Source organism: Silurus aristotelis (assembly GCF_946808225.1).
Source record: "Silurus aristotelis genome assembly, chromosome: 12".
Classification (NCBI taxonomy): domain Eukaryota; kingdom Metazoa; phylum Chordata; class Actinopteri; order Siluriformes; family Siluridae; genus Silurus; species Silurus aristotelis.
The window spans coordinates 22,900,512-22,915,948 of record NC_139585.1 but is presented as its reverse complement, the minus strand read 5'-3'; the positions used below and the strand labels follow the sequence as shown (position 1 = coordinate 22,915,948).

Genomic DNA, 15,437 nt, shown 5'->3' with positions numbered 1-15,437 from the left:
CACACACACATACACACAGTCACACTTCATTTACAGAAGAGCCATACATCACTCTGGCACAGGCTCTCCCTATTTAATGAAGAATCATACATCACACACACACACAAACACACACACACATCCTCGCTGTCACAGACTCTCGTGTTGCATGACAAAACATCCCCAGAAACACTTCGCTCCGCATCGGGACTCTGTTTCCGAACACTTAACATTCTACCCTGTCATGTTGCACCTTATCCTGGAAACAGCTTCTATTTCTGCCCCCATACTCACACACACACACACACACACACACACACACACACACACACACACTCACACACACACACACACACACACACACACACACACACACACACACACACACACACATATGTACACACCAAGACACACAGAGACACACAGAGACAAATACACACCTTTATTACCCCAGCAACAAGACTTTCCCACACACTCACAAACTCACACTCACACACACACACACACACACACACACACACACACACACACACACACACACACACACACACACACACACACCACATACATAGTATCGCCATAGCAACAGGAGCACCAAGTATCCATGATGTCAGCGCGCTCCAACAAAAGCTCCATCGAGCACATGGACATTTTTCTTTTTTTATTCCTTTTTTTTTTTTTTTTTCTCCGACATTTACAGCGATATCGTAATGTGCCTTTATTTCGCGCGAAGCTTTTAGCGCTATTATGGCGCGATTATTCCTGATTTCCGTCTCACTTTTTTTTTTTTGTCATTTTTTTTTGTGAGTCATCCTCAACCGACAATTTTAGCAATGTGCTGCTGCAAAAAAAAAACCCGGCTGAAAAGCGCTTTCGAGTCCACTATCTCTCTCTCTCTCTCTCTCTCTCTCTCTCTCTCTCTCTCTCTCTCTCTCTCTCTCTCTCTCTCTCTCTCTCTCTCTCTCTCTTTCTTTTCCCCCTGTTTATTCGCTCGTCTGATGCAAGCGTTGTGTCAGCTCTCCCATGCTGCCTCCTGCCATGGTAACAGTCCCTGAGCCTCTCCTTCTGTTTACTTTCTATCAGCATTTACACCATCCTAGTGTCGTGTTCTTTTTTTTTTTTTTTCACACAAACAAAAGGTATTTTAGATGATGGTCCTGCTCCAATTCTCTCTAATGACCCATGAGGCGTTCAGCGTCGAGGTCAGTGGCGGTTTGGACTAATAGCGATTCTCTCGGGCTCAGACTTGGAGAGGTCACACAGTGCAGCTGTTCTTCACTCCAGACTCTTTGCTGATTGCTAATATAGGCTAACCATTTCAGCAGGGCTCTTGATGTGAAATCGACCCGCATATTAACACGTGTTCGGTCTACAAAGTGCAGCTCTATCGGCAAGGGATGAGGAAAAAAGAACCGAAACCAGAGCAACTCTATCAATCAGGCAAGGGGGGGTTGGGGGGGCAGGAAAAGGAGAGCAGAGTTAGAATGAAGGGAATGAACCGGGCGTGAAAAGAGAGAGAGAGAGAGAGAGAGAGAGAGAGAGAGAGAGAGAGAGAGAGAGAGAGAGAGGAGAGGGAAAATAAACATAGGAGAGATTGAAGGAAAGGAGATCAAGAGAAAAGGTTCCTGTACACTCTCGCCTTGAGACAAAGGCAAAACAAACGTGGACGGGAACGAGTGTGTGTAACCCACACAGTGAGAATTAGCGGGTAAATGTGATTAACTGTTTGGGGAACGAGTGTGCGTTTCACGAGTAGTTAAAAATTAACACAATGTTCATTTTACTATACGAGTATTAAGTGTCTGTTGTGTCCTGTTACCAGTCCAGAGACTGCTAATGAAGATTACAGACTGCAGTGTTGGAACAGCGTGTGGTGCTGAAGTTTCTATTATGACGCGTTTATGATGCGATCGTTCTTCGCATATCCTTTCGAGGTTTGGAAACTGGGGGGTCAAATGCAAGGTCATTGAAATGCAAGGCCATGATACAACAACCCTGGAGCACAGAGGGTTAAGGACCTTGCTCGAGACCCCTCAAGAGTGGCAGCTTGGCAATACCAGGGCTTGAACTGCCAAACTGCTGATCAGTAACCCAGAGATGCCCCCTAAAGCCAGAGCGCTGCTACACCCTTATTTTGGCTAGTCAACTCTATGATATTCATGCCGGCTCGGACGTCAAGCGGGGTCACTCGAGTTCATAACATAAGCAGCACTCGATTCCGTTGTCAGGCTTTATGCGGGCGATGCTATTTTCATCCTGATTGTTTGCGATTGCTCAGTCCCTGAGTCAGTGCAGCGCAGTGGAACTGCTGGTAGAAAAAGGCCCTCACCTCCTCTGCACCCAGATGGCACGGGCACGTGGTCGTAAGGTTCGCCAGCAGGCTCCACGTCATCCCTGTGTGGTTTGGTGGCGCGCCACGAAAGGCAAAGACTAATGGCTCCGTTCTGTTACAGCAGAAGTCCTGCTGCTCCTCATTTACCGAAAAAGGTATCTGGGATTGAAACACAGCGACACACAGACCGTCGCTTTGCTTCTGTTGTTGTTCTTGTATCGCATGTTTTCCCAAAGCTGCTATTTTATTCTGAGAAGCAGAATTTGTGGACTGGAACTGGCTCTGAGGTAGAGGTCTGTGTTAGAAAACCTCACTTCCACTCCATCAACGAGAGCGAGAGAAAGAGAGTGATATGGATGGGGGGGAAGGCCGGTATCTGTTAATGCTTTCCAAGTTTTCAAAACACGACACCGCCCTTCTTTTCTTTCTCCTTTTACTCTCCTTCTCTCTCTCTCTCTCTCTCTCTCTCTCTCTCTCTCTCTCTCTCTCTCTCTCTCTCTCTCTCTCTCTCTCTCTCTGTCTTCCACGGCTGGCCATGTGGAAAATCCTGCAACATACTGCTGTTAAAGTGATGGATGGCAGCCCACTGCTGCAGGAGAGTGTATACCGAACTCCCCCCCACACACATATACACACCCAGGACGTCTGCTGTGCCCTTCACAGCACAGCCTCCATGATATATATATATATATATATATATATATATATATATATATATATATATATATATATATATATATATATATATATATATATATATGAGAATGAGAAAATTGACAGAAGCCGCTCGAGATGGATTACAGAGCCTTGGCTATTAAAGAAGGCCCGCTAGACGTGACAGAAAATCTCTTTTTTCTGAAAACGACCCTTTCATCCACGCAGGTATTCCACTTCATTCACGCTACCACCTCCCCAAACAAGCCACGTTTGCTCTCCGCTACAACAGAGAAATAGATGGTGAGAGATAAACAGAAGCACTGAGAGCAAGACTGTTAGTGTGATTAGACGAAGGGAGATGAAAGGAAGCTTTTCTTTCTAGATTTACTGAAACACAGTGATTCATCCACACGCCACGCCTGCAGATCGACAAATAAATCCCGAAACCATGGAGGTGTTTGTGTGGTCTCCGAGGAACAGGAAGCGGCACGGCCGGTCACGTCCAGAGTCATGCCGCTGCCGAAACGTTACATCAACCCCCATCTGTTTACGAGTAACCACGGCCTGTCTAGATGACGCAACCGGCCTAGATGACCCAGCGATCACAGCCAGACCTGTTCCTTTGTTTTACGACTTCCTCTTTCCGCTCGAGCCACAGAAGCAGAAGTGCGCACTTTCTAGTACTAATTGTGGGCCAGATTTTCCGACCTGCGCGAGATGTCGCTGTGCAAATTTTGTGCTATTTGTGTTCGCAGGGAAGCAGCTCCACCCAACAGTGGGCCGTGTTTGCTTTGTACTCTTTTTGTGTGTGTGTGCTAGTTCCTTTATCAGCTACGCTGTGTGTAAGTAAGTAGTCTGGCTCGACTCCTGCTCCTGAGGCCTCCTCCCACTTCTCATCACCAACAACAATTAATGGAAGTGGTGGGCGGATTTCCCTCTCACCGTTTGACCCTTGTAAAACCACACACACACATGCTCTTTCTGACACACCTGCCTGACTATGGGGCTACTGCAAAAATAAAGGACTGTGGATTTGCAGCTGCACATTTTGCGTTCGAATAACGATGCTGCTGAGATTCACGAGACGTCTTGCTCGAGATCACTTTGTATACGGCTACACATGCATGCTTAATTAGTGGATATTTTCCGTTTCATCGGCAGCTCGCGTTTCCACGAGAGTTTGAATAGGCGGCTTTTGAGGGCCTGCGAGCCGAGGGATCAGATCTCTCTTTCAGACAAGTGCACTCAAGATTCTTTTATTGCGTAGTAGTTAATCGGAGAAGATGAGGCACTGATAAGAGTAATACCCACACCAGAGGGTCAAAGGAAAATCAAGTCAGGATGGCAGAATACAGCGTGAGATGCAGCTCAGGCATATTAATTACCATGAGCAAATAATTCTCCTGTAAAGGCACGGATTGAGGTTTTTACTCTTTATTTTAGCATTATTAAACAACCTTCCGTGCTTTTTTACCCATTTATAAGTACATATATTTTGTCCTTAAACTTGACGTGTTACAAGCAGGAAAAATGGGCAAGTGTAGGGATTTGAGCAAGTTTGACAAATCCAGTGTGGTCCGATCCAACAGACGAGCTCCCGTAGCTCAAACTGCTGAAGAAGTAAATGTTGTTAATGTTCGACAGTTCAGGACATTTTTGGCAGCAAAAGGGGGACCGACACAATATTAGGCAGGTGGTCATTGAACGCTGACTGCACCCCAGGCCTCCTCATCCTACATCAGTACCTGACTTTACTAACACCCTTGTGGCTGAATGAGGACAAACCTCTACAAGCACACTCCACAAAGTCTAGTGGAACACCTTCCCACAGAAGAGGAGGTTATTATACATTTACATTTGAAGCATTTAGCAGACGCCCTTGTCCAAAGTGACGTACAAAAGTGCTTCGAGTCTCTATCAATGAATAAATCTCCACTGGTACGCTGGATTACAACTTAAGATAAATCAGCCTACAGCTCTTTTGAGAGGTTGTTTTTTTAACAAAGTAAATTTGATAAGTAAATTTGATAAGCTTCCCGTGGGCTCACCACCTGCAGGAGGGACCATAAGGGACGGTGCTGTGAGGATTGGGCAGCAGTCGAAGGCGGGGGCCTGCTTAGACTGCTGCCCCCGCGACCCGAATTACGGATAAGCGGGAGAAAATGAGTGAATGAATGAATGAATTTGATAAGAGGTAGGTCTTCACTCGTCGCTTGAAGATTGCCAGGGACACTGTTCGGACATCTAGGGGAAGTTCATTCCACCACTTTACCTCTTACCCTGAGAGAAGTTGGTAACAGATTAAGCATACAACATCAAATGGGACGTTCAGAAAGCACATACAAAGCTTATGTTTAGGTGTCCCCAAACTTTGCTCCATATAATGTACTTCTGTGTAGCTTGCAGAGAAACCCGTCACATTTTACCTTTCTGGCCTCTACAAAGTGCTGACTCTTATTATGTGCAATATAAACTAGAATGGGACATTTCCTTAAAAAATGTTGAGTGGGGCTTGACGGTGCAAAACAGGAGAGCCTTGTGGTTGGAGTTTGTCATTTCATGTATTTCGTAGGTTCATGCCCATGTGATGTTTAGGAAAAGTGTTGCTTATGTTACAGTTAAATGACCGTCATAACCGTAGTTTTGTAGCAAACCTACAATTCTTTACACTTATTATAGGTGATGGTACTCTATAAACATTGCATAAATAGATAAATTGATTGAGATACTTACACATACACGGCTTTTGAAAACTTGCCAGCCTGTAGAAGGCCGCTCGTTCATGCATATTAGCGGTGACTCCAAGCTAACGAGGTCACAGGAGCCGAAGTTGTGGACGAATGTAGACAAAGCATTTTCATTTAGAATGAAGTCAGCAGAAATAGAGGACATCCTCAGGAAATAAGCTGAGTGCACTGTTAAGTTCTCCTGCGAAGTCATTGTCATGACCTCGAAAAATAGTCTGAGAGTATCATCTGCAGTTTACAGCCTGGCGACCTGAAAGACGTATCTTCTATTGCAGGAGTCTGCAACCTTTGCGAAACAAAAGTGCCATTTTGTCCGCTTTCAGACAAAAATCAAATTTGCCTGGAGCCACAAAACATATTTGACCTTTAAATAAAAATAGCAAAATTTGTTGTTTTAATGCAAATGAAAGGTAGTTGCAGAGTTACACCACTAGTTGGCACTAGTGTGATTTCTGTTGTATTTGAATGTTAGCAATTTATACCTCCCTGGAAAGATGTGGGAGCGTTGCCTGGCTATGTGAGAGTAGCATCACGGAATAGAGTATAATATAATCGCCGGCTTTTCATGCTTTATAATCGCCTGGGTCGCCACAAAACTAGCAACTGTTATTGAGTTTGGAGTGTTTATCCACTGTGTGAAGTAAAATTTGCTTAGCTTTGTAAAGCCCATCTGAAATGGTTCTTTTCCATTCATCTCCAGCTGTAGTTTGCTCATTTCTCACCAGATATTAAACATGCCGGGGGGCTGGCCAGCATCGTTGGCAGGGAAAGTGAATAAATCTGTCCATGCAGAATTAAGATCTCTATTTTTATCCGAGATTTTTCTTTTTTTACATGAATGCATAGTCAGTTCACGAGAGCAGGGGGCTGGACCTCAAACGAAGAGCCGTGGGTTGGAGAACCCCGTTCTATTGCTTCAGTAATAACACACCTCATGCAGTTACACTAGAGTGAAAATGAGTGCTTCGGTGTGGGGTGTGCCCAGGGGACCACTAGGGCCCTGTGGAGTTCTTGACTGTTATGCAGGGAATTTGAGAAACAAAAAAACCCCAAAACAAAACAGCAACAACACATAAAACAAAAGGCTAGAAATAGCGGAGAATGTGCACCAGATGCTGTTTGGTTAATGCGCAGTACGCAGGTGACTTGAATGTCCCTCACATTTCGGGTTGATATCAATATAACTATAGATGTAATACCACCGTAAAAGCAAGGCAAGGGTTTACATCGAGTAAAAGGAATAATAATAAAAAGGTAAAAAAACCCGAAGAAATTAGCTGTAAAGCCGTCACGTCGCCGTTCAAAATTATTATTATTATTTTTTTTTTTCTCAGTTTGTTGATTGTTAATGTGTGCAAATGTTTCTTGTTGTGCAGGATGAAGTGGACAGCTTGAGTCCTGTTCTCAGGGACAATCCACAGCTTCATGAAGAAGTGAAGGGCTGGGTGAAAGACCAAAAGGTGCAGGAAATTTTTATGCAAGGTAAGACGCTAGAACTCAATACACCAGAGTAAATGTGGCATGTTGCTTTCATTCAAAGAAGTAATGTAGCCATGTTTGCCCTTTTTTGGTATTTGTGTGTGTGTGTGTGTGTGTGTGTGTGTGTGTGTGTGTGTGTGTGTGTGTGTGTGTGTGTGTGTGTGTGGCATTTCTTATGTCTTGGCTGGGACCACAACATAATACATTTTGCTAGTCTTGAAATTTTGCTGTTTCATAAGAAAAATAAAGCTTTATTTGCTTTTGGATCTGCTTTTATTTAAGATTTGTAAAGTCATTGTGAGTCAGTGTGTCTTTCTGGCTAATGAGATTAATATTAGGGTTAGATTTAAGTGTAGGATGAATTTTTTTATCAAAGTAAGGTCCTCAGAAAGATAGTAAGACGTTTGTGTGTGTGTGTGTGTGTGTGTGTGTGTGTGTGTGTGTGTGTGTGTGTGTGTGTGTGTGTGTGTGTGTGTGTGTCTGGGCATTATTTATTAGCTTGGCTGGGACCGCAACTTTGAAATCTTTGCTAGTCTTGAACATTTGCTGTTTCCCGAAGAAAAAAAAGATTTACTTTTATTTAAAATTTGTAGTCAATTTGAGTCAGTGTGCTTTTTTTCTTTGGTTACTGAGATTAAAATTACGGTTTGATTAAAGTGTAGGATGAATCATTAGATTAAAGTGAGGTCCTTATAAAGATAGTGAGACGTGTGTGTGTGTGTGTGTGTGTGTGTGTGTGTGTGTGTGTGTGTGTGTGTGTGTGTGTGTGGGCATTATTTATATCTTGGCTGGGACCTCAACATAAAAATCGCTGCTACTCTTGAAATGTTTGTTTCCCAAGGGGAAAAAAAAAGAAGCTTTATTTGGTCCAAAATTTGCTTTCATTTCAAATTTGTAAAGTCAATTTGAGTTGGTGTGCTTTTTTTTTTTGGTTACTGAGATTAAGATTAGTGTTTGAGTTAACTGTAGGATGGATTATTAGATCAAAGTAAGGTCCTCATAGACGTGTGTAAGACGTGTGTGTGTATGTGTCTGGGCATTTCTTTTGTCTTTCCTGGAACCGCAACATAGAAATCTTTGCTAGTCTTTAAATATTTGTTTCCCCAAGAAATAAAAAAGGATTTATTTGGTCTAAGAATAGTTTTTGTTTTAAATTTGTAGTCAATGTGAGTCATGTGTCTTTCTGATTAATGCGATTAAAGATTTAAGTGTAGGATGAATTATTAGATCAAAGTAAGGTCCTCATTTAGATAGTAAGATGTGTGAGTGTGTTGAGCCAGAAGAGTGTTCTGGTGGCTTTTGGCACGAGGTCTTGTTTACAAGGTCCACAGCAGCAGCATTCCAGTCCAACAATTAGATATAATTGGTAAACTTGGCAGCTGGCAAAAGACGGCAGAATGGAAAGAATCTCCACGCCTAAGGGATTTAGTGGGCGATTCGGGGCGGAGAGGTGAAATATGAGCGACAGCAAAGAACAGAAAGTGCAAAGCATGGTTCAGGTCTGTACTTTGACTCCGGCTTTTGTGTGTATGTTCTTGCGCACACGCGTGCTTCTGCTTCGAGAGCTGCTGGGTTGGCAGGTTTGGACCAGAGTACAGCGGGACTATTGAGCAGCAATGAAAGGAAATAGTCCGGACTCCTCTAATTAGTCGTGGCCCTCGAGGTGAACGACGACAGACCAGCGCACATCGCTGCTGGCAAGCTTTCTCACCAATGCTTGGCCTTCTCAGCAGAGAGCAAGCCATCATGCAAACGTCTCATGACCTACGTCTGATAAAGGGGAAGTTTTGAGATGTTGTGCATCAAGGCATTGATGTTACTTCTGGCTGAATGTTTCAAGTTGCAAGTTTCTTTCTATAGCGGTTCTCACAACGAACTTTGTCTCAAAGCAGCTTTACAGAATGTACGAATTATAAAACAAAAATTTAGTGATTTATACGTATTTTTTCCACAATGAGCAAGACTGCGGCAATGAAAAACTCCCTTAGATGGTATAAAGAAGAAACCTTGGGAGGAACCAGACTCAAAGGGGAACCTATCCTCGTTTGGGTGACACCAAGAGTGTTGGATGATTTGTTTTAAAATTACCGTAATTTCCGGACTATAAAGCGCACCCACTGAATTTGACAAAGATTTTTATTTTGAACATAAATAAGCCGCACCTGTCTATAAGCCGCAGGTGTCTACACTGAAACTAATGAACTTTACACAGGCTTTAACGAAAGACAGTGTCTGTTACACGGTGTAATGGGTGAAATATGTTGTGACTCCTTTAAGAGCAGAGCGGCATTTTGGGAATAGCCTGCCGCCGCATTTTTCCGCTATTACTGCATGTGTGCAAGACCTAGGAATATGTCCTTATTATTTTCTGATGGTCATTTCTAAGTTTCTTTGACTAACCCATAACGCTGTTGCCAAGAAAAATAAGTCTGTGCTTATATGATTTCTGTTGCAACCGGAGTTAGGGTTAGGGTTAGACGACTTGTATCTAAACAGTAGCCGACCAAGAAAGTCATTGTTCACTGTCTTCCTCCTTCCTTTCACAACTATTTCTCTCGGGAGTTTATCTTTTGGCATCGTCGTGCGTTTAAAAAAAAACTTTTTTCTCCCGATGCCTTGCAGCTCAGAACACAGGTGAAGTGCGTTTTTTCGTTTCCATTTGGAAATTTCTTTGGTCTAATGTTATGTTGCTCAGTTTTTTTGGCTTGAAGTTTGTAAAACCGGGAAAAACCCAGGAAAAAATTCATAAATAAGCCACTTCGTTGTTTAAGCCGCGGGGTTCAAAACGTGGGAAAAAAGTAGCGGCTTATAGTCCGAAAAATACGGTACTATTGCGTTATTAAATAGTTTCTATTCTAAGCAATCATTTATAATTTTGTTACTTCAGACATAGCGAATATGTACCAGGTTCAAGGTAGAAGATGGATGGAATAGAACGTGTGATCATTTATTCATTTTTTTTGCTGCGGTAAGAACTAATGCTAATGCTATACACCGAGTGATGATTTGCTAGCCAGCTAAAAAAAGCTGTGGTAACTTCATGGATGTAGCCAGACCAGACAATGTTAAATGTGTCATTTTCTCTCGCTTACACTGAGAGCTAATTCAGGTAATAAAATTATTCCACACTGATGGCTGACTTGTTAAGCTAGATTACCGAGACTCACGCAATACAGGACGCTTTATGCCATACTCATTCAGTCAAATTAGCACACTTAAAGCACCTCCATTTGTTCCTGAGTGCTTGATCATTTAAAAAAAACTCTGTTTTGTAGCATGTTACACTAGAAGATAAGCTTTGATTGGGCAAATATATATGTGGTGTCTTTTTTTTGGCATTAGGATATTTTTGGATATAGAAATTATTGTTTATAGATTGTTGTAATAAAAATTAATTGCATCATGAGTGTCATGGGTGTCATTTATTTTCATTCGATGTACTTTTCTTCCCTTTTTTTTTGTCCACATGATCTTCAGGGCTCCGGTAACATTAAGAAATTCCATTTGCAGTATTGTGAACTTGGCAGGTCTGGTGTTTAGACAGAGGCCCGAGGCCAGACTCGCTCAGGTTTTTGTTCTGAAACAGTTTAACGCCGTTAAACACTTAATCACAGCTGTACAGTCCATGATGGCATATCGCATATATCCTGGGAAACCGAGAGTTTGAATTGTTGGCTGTGTGTGCACCCTTGACAACTGCGCTTTCGGTTAAATGAATAGTCTTTTCATAGTATTTTCTTAGGATTAGTTAATACAGAAAAGGTTAATATAAATAGTATAGAGTGATGTGAAGTGAAACAAGTCATCTGTTCTTCTGTTGCAGCATCTAACGCCAGCATTTGCTCGTCTTGTCTTCTCTCTCTTTTTCAGGTCCCTATTCTTTAAATGGATACCGCGTACGAGTTTACAGGCAAGACTCAGCCACCCAGTGGTTCACGGGCATCATTACTCATCACGACCTCTTCAGCCGCACTATGGTTGTGATGAATGACCAGGTACGGCCGGTTAAAACAGTCGACTTTATTAAATACCCAACAAGTCTATACTAGGGATCCGCATCTCCATAACTGAGTATCCATAAAAATCGATACGATTTGCATCTCAATGTTTAGCCACAGAGACGTTACACTAAAGATACATATGAAGCAGCTACCGATGCACTGTGACACGATTTAGTTTAATGCTATACAATGCAGCAGATAAGATATTTCTATGCAATTCAATAGGGTACAGATAGTTCGCTTTTATTTCTTTGGTTTCAACAGACAGCAAAAACGTAAATTTACTTGAAGAATGGGAGAAACTGCTCAAAAATTGGTGTGCCAAGCTTGTAGCATCAAACTCAAAAATACATGGAATTGTTGCCTAAGGTGATTCAACAAATTATTGAGCAAAGGCTGTGAATACATAAGATTTTTTATTAAAAAAAAATAATAATTTTTATACATTTGCAAAGATTTTAAACCCACTTCTTTCACATTGTCATTCATTGAATTTTTGAATCTTACCATCCCTAGTCAACCTGTAACCTGTAGGCAGACCGTATACTCTCACCTGACTGTTTTTCGATCTTGTCTGTAGGTACTAGAGCCTCAGAACGTCGATCCATCTATGGTACAGATGACTTTTCTGGACAATGTGGTCCATTCTTTGCTGAAAGGAGAAAACATAGGCATCACATCCAGACGGAGATCACGCTCTAGCCAGAATAGCAACACTGCCCACGTGAGTAATGCAATTGCTGCTTGCAAGCCTAGTCACACACATACTTTCACACACTGCCTGTTCGTGTCATGCTGTTCGTAGTCAGTAGTAGTTATTCAGTATTCCTACCCTTTTTATGTTTTCTTTTGAAATGGTAACATCACATCGTCAGTGTTTCTGTTTGTGTGTAACGCTTTGCTCTCTGCACTGTGCGCCCAATTTGCCAGCCATGTGCTCTGTTTGTAGCTAGCTTATAAAGTAAAGTTCCTATGTGCTTAGAAGTCTTGTTTTTCTTTTTCCTTTTTTTTCCCTCGTCATTTCAAGAATTAAAGTCTAGAACCTTTGTAGTAATCACTGGTCCCTTTATTATTAACAAGACGTCTCTGTTCCATTTTGTTCCATTTTTATTTTATTTTCTGTTTTGTTCTCTTCTCTTTTGTTTCTTTGTGAAAAACATAAATTGGGGATATGCAAGCAGACCACAGGAGGGAGACCAAGCAGCAACACAGGAAGCACTCAGGTACCGGGCTGCCCCCCGCCCCCCTACCCCAATCCCTCCCTCTTAATAGCTTTAGAGCTGTTTATCTAGAATCTGCATATCCCTCTGTTGTTCTGTAGACTTTTTTTGTCTAGCCTCTGCATATCCCACTTGTACTGTTTTTAGTTTAGCATTGATTTTTTTTTATCATAAATGAGCACATTTGTGGCAGAGTCTATTAAACTATGGAGCAGAGAAAAGTCATAGGAACTCTCCTTTTAAGGCTAGTGCTGTGACTCCATTTTTTTTATAAAATGTTTTCTAGTGCAGTTGCAATTCACAAGACTAGAATGTGCTGAAATGGACTTGCCTTTCTTTTTCCTTATAGTTCTTGTGAAGTCTCAGTATTTTAAATTAGTGGTGCTAGTGGTTGTGGTGGAGTTTGCACCCAGTGCTGGAAAAAAAACCCATTTATTCACATTCCAATCAGACTCATGGTTGACCTCCACCATCATTAATGTCTTTGTGTGTCTGCTTGTCTGGGGATCACTCACAGGGTCATTACACACGTGCCCAAGCCAACAGTCCCAGACCAGTAATGAACTCCTCAGGCTCCGCCACCAAGCAGGGCTCACAGGCCCAACAGCAACAGACTCAGCATGCTCAGCAGCAGGTATCCCAGCAGAACCAGCAACAGCTGCAAGCATCACCAGGGCAACAGCGTGGGTCCCGGTCAACACGTAGGAAGGGATCAGACAGCAGCATCCCAGATGATGAAAAGATCAAAGAGGAAAAGATGGACTCCGGAGGTGGAAGAGGAGGTAACCTTCTACTGAACTCTCGCTGTAGCTATTCAAAATAGCGTTGCATAACGTTGCCCCGGATTTTGTTAATATCAACTCAAACAAAACGGTAGCGCGCACCTTCCACATACTAAATAATGTTATATTTTATCCTGTTCATGAGTAGTCTGGATTTGTGCCTAGTAAAATAAAATCTTTGAAACCACAAGGCTTAATTGATTTGAACTATTTTTAGATTATTATAAATGTGCCAGGAGCTACTCTGCTGCTCTATAATGTCTAATAGAGCACTTAGGATTTTATACATGTTTAACTTAAGTAGACAGTGGCATCATGCCTTGGTTTGACCATCCACAAAGCATAGGTTTTTGTATTTTTCTAGACATTGTGGCGAGTTTCTGGCCCTAACTGACCTATCTGATGTGTGTTTTCTTGCACTACAGATGTTTTGAGGAACAAATCGAAACAGATGGTGAGCAAGCGGAGAAAAGCTGAGGATGAGGAGAAGAAGGCTGGCCTTAAACGGATAAAGATGGAGGCATCAGATCTTTCTGAAAGCAGTGACTCTGAGAACTCCAATAAGAGGCTTCTGGACTCGTCCTCAGAGCTAAGCTCTGAAAATGAACTGAAAACTAAAGGCCTTTCAAAAGCCAGTGAGGAAGAGGAGAAGTCCCAGACGTGCAAGGTTCTGGAGGTGCCAGATACCAATAACAGGGTGTCTCCTTGGGAAGAGGTACCTACTATGGATAAGATTGTCACAGCAGCCATGGAAGTGGTGCCCTCTGCCAAGAGTGAACATACGGTGGAGAGGAGATCCCCGGTGCAGCCTTCCAGTCCCTGTGGACAGACTCAGAGTCTTGGTGAGGTTCAGGGGTGCATAGTGGAAATCAAAAGCACTGTGAAAACTCTTCCCAAGGAGCATTATAGCACAGGGGCACCCAGAACACACACACCAAAGTGTGTGATTGATATCACAGAGGACTCTAGCTCTCACCCCACCAACAGGGAGAACTCAGAGGCTGTGTCTGCACTCTTGACCCCTCAGAAACGTGAAACTTGCGTTCCTGAGGCCAGACATTTGGTGCTAAACTCCTCAGCTTCTGAATGTAGGAAGCCAGAGGGTGAGTTGCAACAGCAGCTAGTTCAGAGCATGGGGAGCAAGATTGAGTTCGCACACTCTGAAGTGATCCGACCGGTGGCTTCGGTGAGCGAGTTGGCAGCTGTGGCGGAAAGGGAAAGAGAGAAAGTACAGCAGCAGTACCCTTCAATCATGCCTTGTGTCAAGAACGCTACACTTGCTGAAGATGTGCGAAAGCCACAGAAACTTAGCTCGTCACCAGACGTGGCCAAGTCCAAGTCCAACCCTTCACCTGACACATTTAAGCCCAAGTGCAATCCCTCACCTGATGCCATGAAGTCAAAAACCCACAGTGTCCTGGAGGCTATGAAGCCTAAACCAAACACTTCCCCCGAGGTGACCAAACACAAAGCACGCCACCACGACAACCCTTTGTCTTCGGTTGCCCGGTCAGCAGCCAAGCCAGACACAGAGACCCCTCGCTCCAGTTTCAAGCCTGTTCTTACTCGCACTACTCCCTCTAAGAGCCCTCTCATTGTCGACAAAAACGAGCACTTCACAGTGTATCGTGACCCAGCACTGGTGCGGCCAGAGGCCGAGACCAATCACATGACTTACCTTCCTCCCCACCTCCATCCACTCCACAGCTCCTCCCACGGTACTTGCCTAACACCTAGCTCGCACCACCACTCCCACCTATTGTCTGCCTCTTCCCTCAGCCCACACCACTCAGTGCACCACCCCTTGCTCCCCACTGTGTTGCCCGCCATGCCGCCATCCACCCTGCTGGGTGGCCACCCTCGCCTTGACTCAAGTGGACTTGGTCATCTGGCTCTAGCGCACCATCACCCACACCAGCAGCAGCAGTTTCTCCAACAACAACCTCCCCTGCTGCCCCAGACACACAGTGGTGCCAGCTATAACCAACTAGGCCTCTACCCTATCATTTGGCAGTACCATAATGGCACACAGCACTCCTATCCACCTGGACTTAACCTGCCTGGGTCGAAGTGGGTACATCCAGAGAATGCTGTAAACTCAGACGGAAGTCTGCCAAGGGTAAGGATATCACAGGACTGGCATTGTTATCATTTTTATGTGTTTTCAAGTAGATTACTGAATAGAAACAGTCTTTTTGTACACAGTGTGCTATTTAAAATGACATTCTGAGAGGAATAGA

At 43.4% G+C, this 15,437-nt stretch overlaps 1 protein-coding gene across 7 annotated transcripts in view; it reads left to right on the top strand.

Moving 5' to 3' along the window:
• The window catches only part of jmjd1cb (jumonji domain containing 1Cb), a 143,854-nt gene that overhangs the window by 106,880 nt on the left and 21,537 nt on the right, over positions 1-15,437 (top strand). For 3 of the 7 annotated variants that reach the window (XM_083556869.1, XM_083556873.1, XM_083556872.1), the window contains 6 exons: positions 7,092-7,197; positions 11,065-11,189; positions 11,776-11,919; positions 12,374-12,418; positions 12,933-13,197; positions 13,623-15,316. In XM_083556869.1, the coding sequence (XP_083412995.1) occupies positions 7,092-7,197; positions 11,065-11,189; positions 11,776-11,919; positions 12,374-12,418; positions 12,933-13,197; positions 13,623-15,316 (2,379 nt within the window). The remainder of the gene's footprint in view (positions 1-7,091; positions 7,198-11,064; positions 11,190-11,775; positions 11,920-12,373; positions 12,419-12,932; positions 13,198-13,622; positions 15,317-15,437) is intronic. The other 4 variants (XM_083556870.1, XM_083556874.1, XM_083556871.1 and 1 more) reach the window with 2 other exon arrangements.